The 18,608-nt window shown below is 50.2% G+C and overlaps 1 protein-coding gene across 1 annotated transcript in view; it reads right to left on the reverse strand.

The window, feature by feature from the left end:
• Positions 1-1,983: 1,983 nt before the first annotated feature.
• LOC123731548 (basic proline-rich protein-like) overlaps positions 1,984-18,608 on the reverse strand; it is a 29,804-nt gene continuing 13,179 nt past the window's right edge. The window contains exon 5 of the mRNA XM_045710824.1: positions 1,984-2,997. Coding sequence (XP_045566780.1) covers positions 1,984-2,997 — 1,014 coding nt within the window. The remainder of the gene's footprint in view (positions 2,998-18,608) is intronic.

An 18,608-nucleotide genomic window follows, 5' to 3' on the forward strand; every position in this document is an offset into this window, starting at 1 on the left:
TCTATATCTCTATATATCTCTTTATCTCTCTATCTCTCTATCACTCTATAATCCCCCAATATATCTCTATGTCCCTCCATCCTAACTCTGTCCTTCTATATCTTTCTATCCCTCCATCCCAGCACTGTCCCTCTATATCCATAAATCTCTTTATCCCTCCACCCCTCTATCGCTCTATCGCTCTATCCCTCCATCCTAGCTCTATCGCTCTATCTCTCTATCCCTCTATATATGTATCTCTCTATCTCTCTCTATAGATCCCTCTTTCCCTCTATCTCTCTATATATCTATCCCTCTATCTCTCTATCTCTCTAATCCTCTATCTCTTTATCCCTCTATCCCTCTATCCCTCTATCTCTCTACCCCTATATCCCTCTATCCCTCTCCCCTATGTCCTCTCATATCCTTAACCTTCCAGTCCAGAGCGCCAAGTCTATGTCCAAGATATTAGCATTGCCCCCCTCTCTCCACCCCTTTACCCCGCTGCTACTCTCTGTTGTTATCATCTATGCATAGTCACTTTAATAACTCTACCTACATGTACATATTACCTCAACTAACTGGTGCCTCCACACATTGACTCTGTATCGTTACCCCCTGTATATAGTCTCACTATTGTCATTTTACTGCTGCTCTTCAATTACTTGTTACTTTTATCTCTTATTCTTATCCATATTTTGGGGGAAACTGCATTGTCGGTTAGGGGCTCGTAAGTAAGTATTTCACTGTAAGGTCTACACCTGTTGTATTCGGGCGTATGTGACTAATACAATTTGATTTGATTTGATTTATAGACCCAAGTGTGTTCCTACTGACAGCATATTCCCTATGTAGTGCAATACTTTTAACCAGAGCCCTATGTGTGTTCCTACTGACAGCATATTCCCTATGTAGAGCCCTATGTGTGTTCCTACTGACAGCATATTCCCTATGTAGAGCCCTATGTGTGTTCCTACTGACAGCATATTCCCTATGTAGAGCCCTATGTGTGTTCCTACTGACAGCATATTCCCTATACCACCCTCTCTCTCCCCCTCCCCCCTCTCTCTCCCCCTACCACCCTCTCTCTCCCCCTACCCCCTCTCTCTCCCCCTCCCACCTCTCTCCCCCAACCCCCCTCTCTCTCCCCCTACCCCCTCTCTCTCCCCCTCCCACCTCTCTCCCCCAACCCCCCTCTCTCTCCCCCTACCCACTCTCTCTCCCCTACCACCCTCTCTCTCCCCCTACCACCCTCTCTCTCCCCCCTACCCCCTCTCTCTCCCCTACCCCCTCTCTCTCCCCCTCTCTCCCCTCCCCCCTCTCTCCCCCTACCCCCTCTTTCTCCTCCTACCCCCTGTCTCTCCCCCTCCCCCTGTCTCTCCCCCTACCCCCTCTCTCTCCCCCTACCCCTCTCTCTCCCCCTACCCCCACACTCTCCCCCTACCCCTCTCTCTCCCCTCCCGCCCTCGCTCTCCCCCTCCCCACTCTCTCCCTATGGGAACTGGTCTAAAGTAGTGCACTACCCTATGGGTCCTGGTCTAAAGTAGTGCACTACCCTATGGGTCCTGGTCTAAAGTAGTGTACTACCCTATGGGGCCTGGTCTAAAGTAGTGCACTACCCTATGGGGCCTGGTCTAAAGTAGTGCACTACCTATTTGTCCTGGTCTAAAGTAGTTCACTACCTATTTGTCCTGGTCTAAAGTAGTTCACTACCCTATGGGTCCTGGTCTGAAGTAGTACACTACCCTATGGGTCCTGGTCTAAAGTAGTGCATTATGGGATGGACCTCTCACTGTCACTTCACCATGACTGATCTCTTCATAATGATGCCTGGTGTCTGTCTGTCTCTGTGAACCAGACTTCAACCAGACCTGATCCAGCCAGACCTGATCCAAACCTGATCCAGACCTGATCCAGCCAGACCTGATCCAGACCTGATCCAGACCTGATCCAGCCAGACCTGATCCAGACCTGATCCAGACCTGATCCAGACCTGATCCAGACCTAAACCATGGGGGTGGTAGGGGATGGGGGGGTAGGGGATGGGGGTGGTAGGGGATGGGGGGTAGGGGATGGGGTGGTAGGGGATGGGGGTGGTAGGGGATGGGGGTGGTAGGGGATGGGGGTGGTAGGGGATGGGGTGGTATGGGATGGGGTGGTAGGGGATGGGGGGTGGTAGGGGATGGGGGGTGGTAGGGGATGGGGGTGGTAGGGGATGGGGTGGTAGGGGATGGGGTAGTAGGGGAGGGGGGTGGTAGGGGATGGGGTGGTAGGGGATGGGGTGGTAGGGATGGGGTGGTAGGGGATGGGGGTGGTATGGGATGGGGGTGGTAGGGGATGGGGTGGTAGGGGATGGGGGTGGTAGGGGATGGGGGGTGGTAGGGGATGGGGGGGGTAGGGGATGGGGGGGTAGGGGATGGGGGGTAGGGGATGGGGTGGTAGGGGATGGGGGTGGTAGGGGATGGGGGTGGTAGGGGATGGGGGTGGTAGGGGATGGGGGTGGTATGGGATGGGGGTGGTAGGGGATGGGGTGGTAGGGGATGGGGGTGGTAGGGGATGGGGGGTGGTAGGGGATGGGGGGTAGGGGATGGGGGGGTAGGGGATGGGGGGTAGGGGATGGGGTGGTAGGGGATGGGGGGTGGTAGGGGATGGGGGTGGTAGGGGATGGGGGGTGGTAGGGGATGGGGGGTGGTAGGGGATGGGGGTGGTAGGGGATGGGGGTGGTAGGGGATGGGGGGTGGTAGGGGATGGGGGGTGGTAGGGGATGGGGGGGTGGTAGGGGATGGGGGGTAGGGGAGGGGGATGGTAGGGGATGGGGGGTGGTAGGGGATGGGGTGGTGGTAGGGGATGGGGGGTGGTAGGGGATGGGGGGTGGTAGGGGATGGGGTGGTAGGGGATGGGGTGGTAGGGGATGGGGGTGGTAGGGGATGGGGTGGTAGGGGATGGGGGTGGTAGGGGATGGGGTGGTATGGGATGGGGTGGTATGGGATGGGGTGGTATGGGATGGGGTGGTAGGGGCTGGGGGTGGTAGGGGATGGGGTGGTAGGGGATGGGGTGGTAGGGGATGGGGGTGGTAGGGGATGGGGGTGGTAGGGGATGGGGGTGGTAGGGGATGGGGTGGTAGGGGATGGGGGGTGGTAGGGGATGGGGTGGTAGGGGATGGGGGGTGGTAGGGGATGGGGGGTGGTAGGGGAGGGGGTGGTAGGGGATGGGGGTGGTAGGGGATGGGGGTGGTAGGGGATGGGGTGGTAGGGGATGGGGGTGGTAGGGGATGGGGTGGTAGGGGATGGGGGGTGGTATGGGATGGGGGTGGTAGGGGATGGGGGGTGGTAGGGGATGGGGTGGTAGGGGATGGGGGGTGGTATGGGATGGGGGTGGTAGGGGATGGGGGGTGGTAGGGGATGGGGGGTGGTAGGGGATGGGGGTGGTATGGGATGGGGGTGGTAGGGGATGGGGGGTGGTAGGGGATGGGGGGGTAGGGGAGGGGGTGGTAGGGGATGGGGGGTGGTAGGGGATGGGGGGTGGTAGGGGATGGGGGTGGTAGGGGATGGGGGGTGGTAGGGGATGGGGGTGGTAGGGGATGGGGGTGGTATGGGATGGGGTGGTAGGGGATGGGGGTGGTATGGGATGGGGTGGTAGGGGATGGGGTGGTAGGGGATGGGGGTGGTAGGGGATGGGGGGTAGGGGAGGGGGGGTGGTAGGGGATGGGGGTGGTAGGGGATGGGGGTGGTAGGGGAGGGGGGTGGTAGGGGATGGGGGTGGTAGGGGATGGGGTGGTAGGGGATGGGGGTGGTAGGGGATGGGGGTGGTAGGGGATGGGGTGGTAGGGGATGGGGGTGGTAGGGGATGGGGGTGGTAGGGGATGGGGTGGTAGGGGATGGGGGGTGGTATGGGATGGGGGTGGTAGGGGATGGGGGTGGTATGGGATGGGGGGTGGTAGGGGATGGGGTGGTAGGGGAGGGGGGTGGTAGGGGATGGGGGTGGTAGGGGATGCGGGTGGTAGGGGATGGGGGTGGTAGGGGATGGGGGTGGTATGGGATGGGGTGGTAGGGGATGGGGGTGGTAGGGGATGGGGGTGGTAGGGGATGGGGGGGGTAGGGGATGGGGGTGGTAGGGGATGGGGGTGGTAGGGGATGGGGGTGGTATGGGATGGGGGTGGTGGGGATGGGGTGGTAGGGGAGGGGGTGGTAGGGGATGGGGGTGGTAGGGGATGCGGGTGGTAGGGGATGGGGGTTTAGGGGTGGGGTTTAGGGGGTGGGGGTTTAGGGGATGGGGTGGTTTGGGGTGGTTCGGGATGGGGGTTTAGGGGATGGGAGGTGGTAGGGGATGGGGATGGGGGTTTAGGGGATGGGGGGTGGTAGGGGATGGGGTTTAGGGGGTGGGGTTTAGGGGTGGGGGTTTAGGGGATGGGGTGGTAGGGGATGGGGTTTAGGGGGGGGTTTAGGGGGTGGGGGTTTAGGGGATGGGGTGGTAGGGGATGGGGGTTTAGGGGGTGGGGTGGTAGGGGATGGGGGTTTAGGGGGTGGGGTAGAGGCTTGGGGGTTGACTTGACAGATTTCAGTAGTTTTTGAAATGTGGCAATTATCTGCCTCCACCCTTGGCCGACCCGAGAGAAGAGGAGGAAATGGCAGCAATCAGACCCGATTTCCCTCATACAGGCCAGACGGGCCGGACACATCCCAGAGACGCAGCCCCTCAGTTGGGTAGAGAGAGAGGAACACCAGACCACCCTATGGTCCTCGTCTACATCCCAAATAGCACCCTATTCCCTATTGGCCTTGATCAAAAGTACTGCACTATACAGGGAATAGGGTGCTATTTGGAATATGTGAAGAAGCCCTGGTCTACTCTGACAGATGGGAGAGGAGAACAAGGCTGGTCCGGGACTGAGGAGCTGACAGCTGAGATCCACTAACAATTAAGATATCAAAAGAGATCAAGCAGCTTACTGACAGCTGCTTCAACTGTTTGCACCTGCTCCTCTGGTGTTCTGCACACGGCTGGCATGGATTATACTGGTCTCTCTCTCTCATGGATTATACTGGTCTCTCTCTCTCTCTCTCTCTCTCTCTCTCTCTCTCTCTCATGGATTATACTGGTCTCTCTCTCTCATGGATTATACTGGTCTCTCTCTCTCTCTCTCTCTCTCTCTCTCTCTCTCTCATGGATTATACTGGTCTCTCTCTCTCATGGATTATACTGGTCTCTCTCTCTCTCTCTCTCCCTCTCCCTCGCTCTCTCTCTCTCTCTCTCATGGATTATACTGGTCTCTCTCTCTCATGGATTATTCTGGTCTCTCTCTCTCTTTCTCTCTTTCTCTCATGGATTATACTGGTCTCTCTCTCTCTCTCTCTCTCTCTCTCCCATGGATTATTCTGGGCTCTCTCTCTCTATCTCTCCACCTCTCTCTCTTTATCTCTTGGAATCCCCAGCCATGTTACACCAGATCCACTGGAGTAGTAGACGTTTGTTCTTGTCCCCAGGATGACAGGAGATGTCTTCAATACTGTCCACTAGGGACAACGTGAGCGCCTATTATGATATATTAGGCTAGAGGCTAACTAGGGTGTTGTGGATGGGGCTAGAGGCTAACTAGGGTGTTGTGGATGGGGCTAGAGGCTAACTAGGGTGTTGTGGATGGGGCTAGAGGATTTAAAACGCAAGCTATAGCTCAGAGGATCGTGGGTTCAATCTCAGTGCTACAAACTAATTTTTATTATTTTAGTTTTAACCCTATCCCAAACTTTAACCCGTACCATAACCACTCAGAATGAGAAACTAAACCTAATGTTTTAACCCTATCCCAAACTTTAGACCTTACCTTAACCATTCAGAATGAGTGACTAAAACTTAACTGTCAAGTTTTTTACCTTTATCCTGCGTTCTCACTTCAGTATTCAACATTCCTCCAAGGGGGGAACGGAGGGGGACCGGAAAAACGATGGAATACTGAAGTGAGACCGTGAGATCTTGGTGGGAATCGCAGGAGTGGGTATATGTGTTTTTTTTTCTTCTAGAATTAGTGATTGGGTTTTCAACACACCACCAACAGCACATCTTGATAAGCCTCTGAAAAGCTGAACTCTGTAGCTGACCCCTGTCTGATAAAGGAAGTCTTTGTCTACGTGCTACCCAACACCCTCTGGATTCTCTTTGTCCAAAAATGGAACCCTATTCCCTATATATAGTGCACTACTTTTTTTGTTTCTTTTTTTTTACCAGGGTCCATATAGATCTGTTTAAAAATACGCAATATGCAGGGACATAGGGTGCCATTTGTGACTCAGACACTGTCTGGGTCTGGGACGGATGGATGGACAGACAGATGAAGAAGAAACAAAGCAGAGCCTAATAGAGAGAGAGAGCGAGAGAGAGAGAGAGGAGAGAGAGAGAGAGAGAGAAAGAGAGGAGAGAGAGGAGAGAGAAAGAGAGACAGAGGAGAGAGAAAGAGAGGAGAGAGAGGAGAGACAGGAGAGAGAAAGAGAGACAGAGGAGAGAGAAAGAGAGGAGAGAGAGGAGAGACAGGAGAGAGAGAGACAGGAGAGAGAGAGAGAGGAGAGAGAGACAGGAGAGAGAGAGACTGAGACAGGAGATTGAGAGAGACAGGAGAGAGAGAGAGAGAGGAGAGAGAGAGGAGAGAGAGAAGAGAGAGAGGAGAGTGAGAGAGAGAGGAGAGAGAGACAGGAGAGAGAGAGAGAAAGGAGATTGAGAGAGAAAGAGAGGAGAGAGAGAGATTGGAGAGAGAGAGACAGGAGAGAGAGAGAGAGAGAGAGGAGAGAGAGACAGGAGAGAGAGAGACCGAGACAGGAGATTGGGAGAGACAGGAGAGAGAGAGGAGAGAGAGGAGAGAGCGAGAGAGTGAGAGAGAGAGGAGAGAGAGACAGGAGAGAGAGAGACAGGAGATTGAGAGAGAAAGAGAGGAGAGAGAGGAGAGAGAGACGGGAGAGAGAGACAGGAGATAGAGACAGGAGAGAGAGGAGAGAGAGAGTTAGAGGAGAGAGCGAAAGAGCGAGAGAAGAGAGAGAGGAGAGAGTATGAGAGAGAAAAAGAGAGAGAGGAGAGAGCGAGAGAGTGAGAGAGAGAGGAGAGAGAGACAGGAGAGAGAGAGAGACAGGAGATTGAGAGAGAAAGAGAGGAGAGAGAGGAGAGAGAGACGGGAGAGAGAGAGACGGGAGAGAGAGAGACAGGAGATAGAGAGAGACAGGAGATAGAGAGAGACAGGAGAGAGAGAGGAGAGAGAGAGTTAGAGGACAGAGCGAAAGAGCGAGAGAGAGAGAGGAGAGAGAGGAGAGAGTATGAGAGAGAGAAAAAGAGAGAGAGAGAGAGAGAAAGAGAGGAGAGAGACAGAGGAGAGAGAAAGAGAGACAGAGGAGAGAGAAAGAGAGGAGAGAGAGGAGAGATGGAGAGAGGAGAGAGAGGAGAGAGATAGAGACAGGAGATAGAGACAGGAGAGAGAGAGAGGAGAGAGAGAGTTAGAGGAGAGAGCGAAAGAGCGAGAGAGAGAGCGAGAGAGAGAGCGAGAGAGAGAGAGAGAGCGAGAGAGAGAGAGAGAGAGAGAGGAGAGAGACAGAGGAGAGAGAAAGAGAGACAGAGGAGAGAGAAAGAGAGGAAAGAGAGGAGAGAGAGGAGAGATGGAGAGAGAGGAGAGAGAGAGACAGGAGATAGAGACAGGAGAGAGAGAGAGGAGAGAGAGAGTTAGAGGAGAGAGCGAAAGAGCGAGAGAGAGAGCGAGAGAGCGAGAGAGCGAGAGAGAGACATATGAGACATATGAGAGACAGGAGATTGAGAGAGAGAGACCGAGACAGGAGATTGAGAGAGAGAGACATGAGACAGGAGATTGAGAGAGAGAGACATGAGACAGGAGATTGAGAGAGACAGGCGAGAGAGAGAGGAGAGAGAGACAGGCGAGAGAGAGACCGAGACAGGAGATTGAGAGAGAGAGGAGAGAGAGACAGGCGAGAGAGAGACCGAGACAGGAGATTGAGAGAGAGAGGAGAGAGAGACAGACAGGAGATTGAGAGAGAAAGAGAGGAGAGAGAGGAGAAAGAGACGGGAGAGAGAGAGACAGGAGATAGAGACATAGAGAGGAGAGAGTATGAGATAGAGAGAGAAAGAGAGGAGAGAGAGAGGAGAGAAAGAGAGAGAAAGAGAGGAGAGAGAGACGGGAGAGAGAGACAGGAGATAGAGAGAGACAGGGAAGAGAGAGGGATAGAGAGAGAGAGGAGAGAGAGGAGAGAGATAGAGAGACAGAGGAGAGAGACAGAGGAGAGAGAAAGAGAGAGTGAGAGAGACAGGAGATAGAGACAGGTAAGAGAGAGAGAGAGGAAAGAGAGAGAGTACGCAATAAAAAACAGCCAGAGGAAAGGTGATAGAAAAAGAGAAGAGAAGGCCAGTGTTGTCGAGTAGTGAACTTCATGTAGTTCATCAACATTTTGCAGTAGCTTGCTGGTAGTTTTCATGTAGTTAGTAACTTTTTGCCATGTAGCGGTGTAGCTAACTACTGGAACTACACACTGCTGTTTTACCATGTAGCGGAGTAGCTAACTACACACTACTGTTTTACCATGTAGCATTGTAGCTAACTACTGGAACTACACACTACTGTTTTACCATGTAGCGGTGTAGCTAACTACTGGAACTACACACTACTGTTTTACCATGTAGCGGAGTAGCTAACTACACACTACTGTTTTACCATGTAGCGGTGTAGCTAACTACTGGAACTACACACTACTGTTTTACCATGTAGCGGTGTAGCTAACTACTGGAACTACACACTACTGCTTTACCATGTAGCGGTGTAGCTAACTACACACTACTGCTTTACCATGTAGCGGTGTAGCTAACTACTGGAACTACACACTACTGTTTTACCATGTAGCGGTGTAGCTAACTACTGGAACTACACACTACTGTTTTACCATGTAGCGATGTAGCTAACTACTGGAACTACACACTACTGTTTTACCATGTAGCGGTGTAGCTAACTACTGGAACTACACACTACTGTTTTACCATGTAGCGGTGTAGCTAACTACTGGAACTACACACTACTGTTTTACCATGTAGCGGTGTAGCTAACTACTGGAACTACACACTACTGTTTTACCATGTAGCAGTGTAGCTAACTACTGGAACTACACACTACTGTTTTACCATGTAGCGGTGTAGCTAACTACTGGAACTACACACTACTGTTTTACCATGTAGCGGTGTAGCTAAGTACTGGAACTACACACTACTGTTTTACCATGTAGCGGTGTAGCTAACTAGTGGAACTACACACTACTGTTTTACCATGTAGCGGAGTAGCTAACTACTGGAACGACACACTAGTGTTTTACCATGTAGCAGTGTAGCTAACTACTGGAACTACACACTACTGTTTTACCATGTAGCGGTGTAGCTAACTACTGGAACTACACACTACTGTTTTACCATGTAGCGGTGTAGCTAACTACTGGAACTACACACTACTGTTTTACCATGTAGCGGTGTAGCTAACTACTGGAACTACACACTACTGTTTTACCATGTAGCGGTGTAGCTAACTACTTGAACTACACACTACTGTTTTACAATGTAGCGGTGTAGCTAACTACTGGAACTACACACTACTGTTTACCATGTAGCGGTGTAGCTAACTACACACTACTGTTTTACCATGTAGCGGTGTAGCTATCTACTGGAACTACACACTACTGCTTTACCATGTAGCGGTGTAGCTAACTACACACTACTGTTTTACCATGTAGCGGTGTAGCTAACTACTGGAACTACACACTACTGTTTTACCATGTAGCGGTGTAGCTAACTACTGGAACTACACACTACTGTTTACCATGTAGCGGTGTAGCTAACTACACACTACTGTTTTACCATGTAGCGGTGTAGCTAACTACACACTACTGTTTTACCATGTAGCGGTGTAGCTAACTACTGGAACTACACACTACTGTTTACCATGTAGCGGTGTAGCTAACTACACACTACTGTTTTACCATGTAGCGGTGTAGCTAACTACTGGAACTACACACTACTGCTTTACCATGTAGCGGTGTAGCTAACTACACACTACTGTTTTACCATGTAGCGGTGTAGCTATCTACTGGAACTACACACTACTGCTTTACCATGTAGCGGTGTAGCTAACTACACACTACTGTTTTACCATGTAGCGGTGTAGCTAACTACTGGAACTACACACTACTGTTTTACCATGTAGCGGTGTAGCTAACTACTGGAACTACACACTACTGTTTACCATGTAGCGGTGTAGCTAACTACTGGAACTACACACTACTGTTTTACCATGTAGCGGTGTAGCTAACTACACACTACTGTTTTACCATGTAGCGGTGTAGCTAACTACTGGAACTACACACTACTGTTTACCATGTAGCGGTGTAGCTAACTACACACTACTGTTTTACCATGTAGCGGTGTAGCTAACTACTGGAACTACACACTACTCTTTTACCATGTAGCGGTGTAGCTAACTACTGGAACTACACATAAAATATGGGTGAAGTAGGCAAACATTTCATGTATTTTTTTTCTCACATCAGACCTGCCTTATTCTCACTTGAAACATTGTTTTGTTGTTTAATATGTGAAATTACACATTCTGTTAACATTACATGACTCCCGAGTGATCTGTTCTTGTAATTTTGTAGTCAGATTGAGATAGGATATGTTGGATTTAGTGAACTACTTTTTCAAAGACGCTTTATTTAAGTAAACTGTTTTTTTGTTCTTAAGTGTAGCTTAACTTCTTCTATTGTTAAGTAACTGGTAGCTTGGCGAACTATATTTTTCCCGAGTAGCTTCCCCAACACTAGAAAAGGGGAAGTGAATATATGGTGGTTTAATTTTAGTATCCATATTATATGAACGTGTACAGCCATAACTCTTTATAAGGTGATTATAATGTTTATACCCAGACATGATACCAGATGGGGGTTTCCATTTCTACAACTGTTTCTTCTTAGGTTTCCTCAGTTTGTGTCAAAGTGTGCTGACGAGACAAAGACTGTGTGCTTGTGTGTGTGTGTGTGTGTGTGTGTGTGTGTGTGTGTGTGTGTGTGTGTGTGTGTGTGTGTGTGTGTGTGTGTGTGTGTGTGTGTGTGTGTGTATATGTGTGTATGTGTGTGGACAGGTGGTGAGCATCCCTGGCTTTTATCTGTAGGCATCTGTGTGTGGAAAGAACCAGCTGGAGGGACTTGGACAGTCTACTGGGAACACACACACACACACACACACACACACACACACACACACACACACACACACACACACACACACACACACACACACACACACACACACACACACACACACACACACACACATCGGGAGTCCAGATGCTACCACGGACTGTGATCAGGTCCTACGTGTGTGTGTGTGTGTGTCTGTGCCTGTGCGTGCGTGCGTGCGTGTGTCTGTGCCTGTGCGTGCGTGCGTGCGTGCGTGCGTGTGTGCGTGTGTGTGTGTGTGTGTGTAGGATTGGGTGTGTTAGGGCAAGTAAAGTATTGGAGAAAAGAAGAGAAGTACTTGTGTTCATTGTCTTACAGCCAATAGTGCATTTGCATTGACATTTGAGTCATTAAGTAGACATTCTTATTCAGTGTGATTTACTCTCAGTACATTCATCTCCAGATAGCTAGGTGGACCAGTCATAGTCAGTACATTCATCTCCAGATAGCTAGGTGGACAAGTCAGTCCATTCATCTCCAGATAGCTAGGTGGACCAGTCGTAGTCAGTACATTCATCTCCAGATAGCTAGGTGGACCAGTCATAGTCAGTACATTCATCTCCAGATAGCTAGGTGGACCAGTCAGTCCATTCATCTCCAGATAGCTAGGTGGACCAGTCGTAGTCAGTACATTCATCTCCAGATAGCTAGGTGGACCAGTCATAGTCAGTACATTCATCTCCAGATAGCTAGGTGGACCAGTCATAGTCAGTACATTCAGCTCCAGATAGATAGCTAGGTGGACCAGTCATAGTCAGTCCATTCATCTCCAGATAGCTAGGTGGACCAGTCATAGTCAGTACATTCATCTCCAGATAGATAGCTAGGTGGACCAGTCATAGTCAGTCCATTCATCTCCAGATAGCTAGGTGGACCAGTCATAGTCAGTACATTCATCTCCAGATAGCTAGGTGGACCAGTCATAGTCAGTACATTCATCTCCAGATAGCTAGGTGGACCAGTCATAGTCAGTCATTCATCTCCAGATAGCTAGGTGGACCAGTCATAGTCAGTACATTCATCTCCAGATAGCTAGGTGGACCAGTCATAGTCAGTACATTCATCTCCAGATAGCTAGGTGGACCAGTCATAGTCAGTCCATTCATCTCCAGATAGCTAGGTGGACCAGTCGTAGTCAGTACATTCATCTCCAGATAGCTAGGTGGACCAGTCATAGTCAGTACATTCATCTCCAGATAGCTAGGTGGACCAGTCAGTCCATTCATCTCCAGATAGCTAGGTGGACCAGTCGTAGTCAGTACATTCATCTCCAGATAGCTAGGTGGACCAGTCATAGTCAGTACATTCATCTCCAGATAGCTAGGTGGACCAGTCATAGTCAGTACATTCATCTCCAGATAGATAGCTAGGTGGACCAGTCATAGTCAGTCCATTCATCTCCAGATAGCTAGGTGGACCAGTCGTAGTCAGTACATTCATCTCCAGATAGCTAGGTGGACCAGTCATAGTCAGTACATTCATCTCCAGATAGCTAGGTGGACCAGTCATAGTCAGTCCATTCATCTCCAGATAGCTAGGTGGACCAGTCGTAGTCAGTACATTCATCTCCAGATAGCTAGGTGGACCAGTCATAGTCAGTACATTCATCTCCAGATAGCTAGGTGGACCAGTGCAGTCCATTCATCTCCAGATAGCTAGGTGGACCAGTCGTAGTCAGTACATTCATCTCCAGATAGCTAGGTGGACCAGTCATAGTCAGTACATTCATCTCCAGATAGCTAGGTGGACCAGTCATAGGCAGTCCATTCATCTCCAGATAGCTAGGTGGACCAGTCATAGGCAGTCCATTCATCTTCAGATAGCTAGGTGGACCAGTCATAGTCAGTACATTCATCTACAGATAGCTAGGTGGACCAGTCATAGTCAGTACATTCATCTTCAGATAGCTAGGTGGACCAGTCATAGTCAGTACATTCATCTCCACATAGCTAGGTGGACCAGTCTTAGTCAGTACATTCATCTCCAGATAGCTAGGTGGACCAGTCATAGTCAGTACATTCATCTCCAGATAGCTAGGTGGACCAGTCAGTCCATTCATCTCCAGATAGCTAGGTGGACCAGTCGTAGTCAGTACATTCATCTCCAGATAGCTAGGTGGACCAGTCATAGTCAGTACATTCATCTCCAGATAGCTAGGTGGACCAGTCAGTCCATTCATCTCCAGATAGCTAGGTGGACCAGTCGTAGTCAGTACATTCATCTCCAGATAGCTAGGTGGACCAGTCATAGTCAGTACATTCATCTCCAGATAGCTAGGTGGACCAGTCATAGTCAGTACATTCATCTCCAGATAGATAGCTAGGTGGACCAGTCATAGTCAGTCCATTCATCTCCAGATAGCTAGGTGGACCAGTCATAGTCAGTACATTCATCTCCAGATAGATAGCTAGGTGGACCAGTCATAGTCAGTCCATTCATCTCCAGATAGCTAGGTGGACCAGTCATAGTCAGTACATTCATCTCCAGATAGCTAGGTGGACCAGTCATAGTCAGTACATTCATCTCCAGATAGCTAGGTGGACCAGTCATAGTCAGTCCATTCATCTCCAGATAGCTAGGTGGACCAGTCGTAGTCAGTACATTTATCTCCAGATAGCTAGGTGGACCAGTCATAGTCAGTACATTCATCTCCAAGATAGCTAGGTGGACCAAGTCAGTCCATTCATCTCCAGATAGCTAGGTGGACCAGTCATAGTCAGTACATTCATCTCCAGATAGCTAGGTGGACCAGTCATAGTCAGTACATTCATCTCCAGATAGCTAGGTGGACCAGTCATAGTCAGTCCATTCATCTCCAGATAGCTAGGTGGACCAGTCGTAGTCAGTACATTCATCTCCAGATAGCTAGGTGGACCAGTCATAGTCAGTACATTCATCTCCAGATAGCTAGGTGGACCAGTCAGTCCATTCATCTCCAGATAGCTAGGTGGACCAGTCGTAGTCAGTACATTCATCTCCAGATAGCTAGGTGGACCAGTCATAGTCAGTACATTCATCTCCAGATAGCTAGGTGGACCAGTCATAGTCAGTCCATTCATCTTCAGATAGCTAGGTAGACCAGTCATAGTCAGTACATTCATCTCCATATAGCTAGGTGGACCAGTCATAGTCAGTACATTCATCTCCAGATAGCTAGGTGGACCAGTCATAGTCAGTACATTCATCTCCAGATAGCTAGGTGGACCAGTCATAGTCAGTCCATTCATCTCCACATAGCTAGGTGGACCAGTCATAGTCAGTACATTCATCTACAGATAGCTAGGTGGACCAGTCATAGTCAGTACATTCATCTTCAGATAGCTAGGTGGACCAGTCATAGTCAGTACATTCATCTCCACATAGCTAGGTGGACCAGTCATAGTCAGTACATTCATCTCCAGATAGCTAGGTGGACCAGTCATAGTCAGTCCATTCATCTTCAGATAGCTAGGTGGACCAGTCATAGTCAGTACATTCATCTCCAGATAGCTAGGTGGACCAGTCATAGTCAGTACATTCATCTCCAGATAGCTAGGTGGACCAGTCATAGTCAGTCCATTCATCTCCACATAGCTAGGTGGACCAGTCATAGTCAGTACATTCATCTACAGATAGCTAGGTGGACCAGTCATAGTCAGTACATTCATCTTCAGATAGCTAGGTGGACCAGTCATAGTCAGTACATTCATCTTCATATAGCTAGGTGGACCAGTCATAGTCAGTCCATTCATCTCCAGATAGCTAGGTGGACCAGTCATAGTCAGTACATTCATCTCCAGATAGCTAGGTGGACCAGTCATAGTCAGTCCATTCATCTACAGATAGCTAGGTGGACCAGTCATAGTCAGTACATTCATCTACAGATAGCTAGGTGGACCAGTCATAGTCAGTCCATTCATCTACAGATAGCTAGGTGGACCAGTCATAGTCAGTCCATTCATCTCCACATAGCTAGGTGGACCAGTCATAGTCAGTACATTCATCTGCAGATAGCTAGGTGGACCAGTCATAGTCAGTACATTCATCTCCAGATAGCTAGGTGGACCAGTCATAGTCAGTACATTCATCTACAGATAGCTAGGTGGACCAGTCATAGTCAGTACATTCATCTCCAGATAGCTAGGTGGACCAGTCATAGTCAGTACATTCATCTCCAGATAGCTAGGTGGACCAGTCATAGTCAGTACATTCATCTACAGATAGCTAGGTGGACCAGTCATAGTCAGTACATTCATCTCCACATAGCTAGGTGGACCAGTCATAGTCAGTACATTCATCTACAGATAGCTAGGTGGACCAGTCATAGTCAGTACATTCATCTCCAGATAGCTAGGTGGACCAGTCATAGTCAGTACATTCATCTCCAGATAGCTAGGTGGACCAGTCATAGTCAGTCCATTCATCTCCAGATAGCTAGGTGGACCAGTCATAGTCAGTACATTCATCTCCACATAGCTAGGTGGACCAGTCATAGTCAGTACATTCATCTACAGATAGCTAGGTGGACCAGTCATAGTCAGTACATTCATCTTAAGATGGAAGACAGCGAGTTGTGTCAGAAAATCTGACCACTACTTTGTCATCTCATCACAAAGGCTAATCATTTATTATAAATGTTAATTTCAATGGGACTTTATTGACATGGGAAACGTGTTCACATGGGCCAAAGCGAGTGAAATAAACAATTAACAAAAGCGAAAAGACACAAAAACAACATCAACATAAATCTATTAGAAATGAAACAGTAGACGTTGCAAAAAGTTTCCAAATGATAACGAAACTGCAAGTGTTATATTATCAGCTGTGTACAGCGTTTTGGCATCGTGGAAATACTTGTAGTACTAATAGTAGGGGAAGATCAAATTAAATGATAAATATTGTGTCACACTTGTTGTCTTCGTCTTCTGACGATAATGCGAAATCGTCATCAGAAAATGTGGACCAAAACGCAGCAGGTACGTGAATGCTCATCTTGCTTTTTAATTATCTTTCAAAACGAACGTACAAAATAACAAAACACGAACGATCAACAAAAACAGTCTGGTAAGGCACAAGGCGAAACACAGAACAATCACCCACAAATCACACATACAAACACACCCTAATATATGGAACTCTCAATCAAAGGCAGATAGACAACACCTGCCTTCAACTGAGAGTCCCAACCCCAATCAACCAAACATAGAAACACACAACCTAGACTAACCATAGAATTACTAAACATAAACCAAAACCCGTAATTACTAAATTAAACACCCTTTACACAAACACACCACCCCGAACCACAGAAAACAAATACCCCCTGCCACGCCCTGACCAAACTACAAAACAATTAACCTTATATACTGGCCAGGACGTGACAGTACCCCCCCTTAAAGGTGCTACCCCAGAAGCACCTTAACAAAAAAATAACCCCAAGCAACACCAACAAAAAGTCCCCTTTTCTAAAGGGAGGGAAGGGAGGGGTGGCTGCCGTCAACGACGGCACTGTGCTACACCCCCTCCCCAACCCACCTATTTCTGGAGGTGGCTCTGGCTCCGGCCGTTCCAGGCTGTCGGGCCACTCTGGCTTCGCCCGGGGGGCAGTCGGGGCAGTCTGGCAATTCGGGAGAGTCTGGGCAGTCTGGCAATTCGGGACAGTCTGGGCAGTCTGGCAATTCGGGACAGTCTGGGCAGTCTGGCAATTCGGGACAGTCTGGGCAGTCTGGCAATTCGGGACAGTCTGGGCAGTCTGGCAATTCGGGACAGTCTGGGCAGTCTGGCAATTCGGGACAGTCTGGGCAGTCTGGCAATTCGGGACAGTCTGGGCAGTCTGGCAATTCGGGACAGTCTGGGCAGTCTGGCAATTCGGGACAGTCTGGGCAGTCTGGCAATTCGGGACAGTCTGGGCAGTCTGGCCACTCCGGCAGTTCAGGGCAGTCTGGCCACTCCGGCAGTTCAGGGCAGTCTGGCCACTCCGGCAGTTCAGGGCAGTCTGGCCACTCCGGCAGTTCAGGGCAGTCTGGCCACTCCGGCAGTTCAGGGCAGTCTGGCCACTCCGGCAGTTCAGGGCAGTCTGGCCACTCCGGCAGTTCAGGGCAGTCTGGCCACTCCGGCAGTTCAGGGCAGTCTGGCCACTCCGGCAGTTCAGGGCAGTCTGGCCACTCCGGCAGTTCAGGGCAGTCTGGCCACTCCGGCAGTTCAGGGCAGTCTGGCCACTCCGGCAGTTCAGGGCAGTCTGGCCACTCCGGCAGTTCAGGGCAGTCTGGCCACTCCGGCAGTTCAGGGCAGTCTGGCCACTCCGGCAGTTCAGCGCAGTCTGGCCACTCCGGCAGTTCAGCGCAGTCTGGCCACTCCGGCAGTTCAGCGCAGTCTGGCCACTCCGGCAGTTCAGCGCAGTCTGGCCACTCCGGCAGTTCAGCGCAGTCTGGTAAGGCACAAGGCGAAACACAGAACAATCACCCACAAATCACACATACAAACACACCCTAATATATGGAACTCTCAATCAAAGGCAGATAGACAACACCTGCCTTCAACTGAGAGTCCCAACCCCAATCAACCAAACATAGAAACACACAACCTAGACTAACCATAGAATTACTAAACATAAACCAAAACCCGTAATTACTAAATTAAACACCCTTTACACAAACACACCACCCCGAACCACAGAAAACAAATACCCCCTGCCACGCCCTGACCAAACTACAAAACAATTAACCTTATATACTGGCCAGGACGTGACAGTACCCCCCTTAAAGGTGCTACCCCAGAAGCACCTTAACAAAAAAATAACCCCAAGCAACACCAACAAAAAGTCCCCTTTTCTAAAGGGAGGGAAGGGAGGGTGGCTGCCGTCAACGACGGCACTGTGCTACACCCCCTCCCCAACCCACCTATTTCTGGAGGTGGCTCTGGCTCCGGCCGTTCCAGGCTGTCGGGCCACTCTGGCTTCGCCGGGGGGGCAGTCGGGGCAGTCTGGCAATTCGGGAGAGTCTGGGCAGTCTGGCAATTCGGGACAGTCTGGGCAGTCTGGCAATTCGGGACAGTCTGGGCAGTCTGGCAATTCGGGACAGTCTGGGCAGTCTGGCAATTCGGGACAGTCTGGGCAGTCTGGCAATTCGGGACAGTCTGGGCAGTCTGGCAATTCGGGACAGTCTGGGCAGTCTGGCAATTCGGGACAGTCTGGGCAGTCTGGCAATTCGGGACAGTCTGGGCAGTCTGGCAATTCGGGACAGTCTGGGCAGTCTGGCAATTCGGGACAGTCTGGGCAGTCTGGCCACTCCGGCAGTTCAGGGCAGTCTGGCCACTCCGGCAGTTCAGGGCAGTCTGGCCACTCCGGCAGTTCAGGGCAGTCTGGCCACTCCGGCAGTTCAGGGCAGTCTGGCCACT

This window comes from Salmo salar, chromosome ssa29, assembly GCF_905237065.1.
Source record: "Salmo salar chromosome ssa29, Ssal_v3.1, whole genome shotgun sequence".
Taxonomy (NCBI): domain Eukaryota; kingdom Metazoa; phylum Chordata; class Actinopteri; order Salmoniformes; family Salmonidae; genus Salmo; species Salmo salar.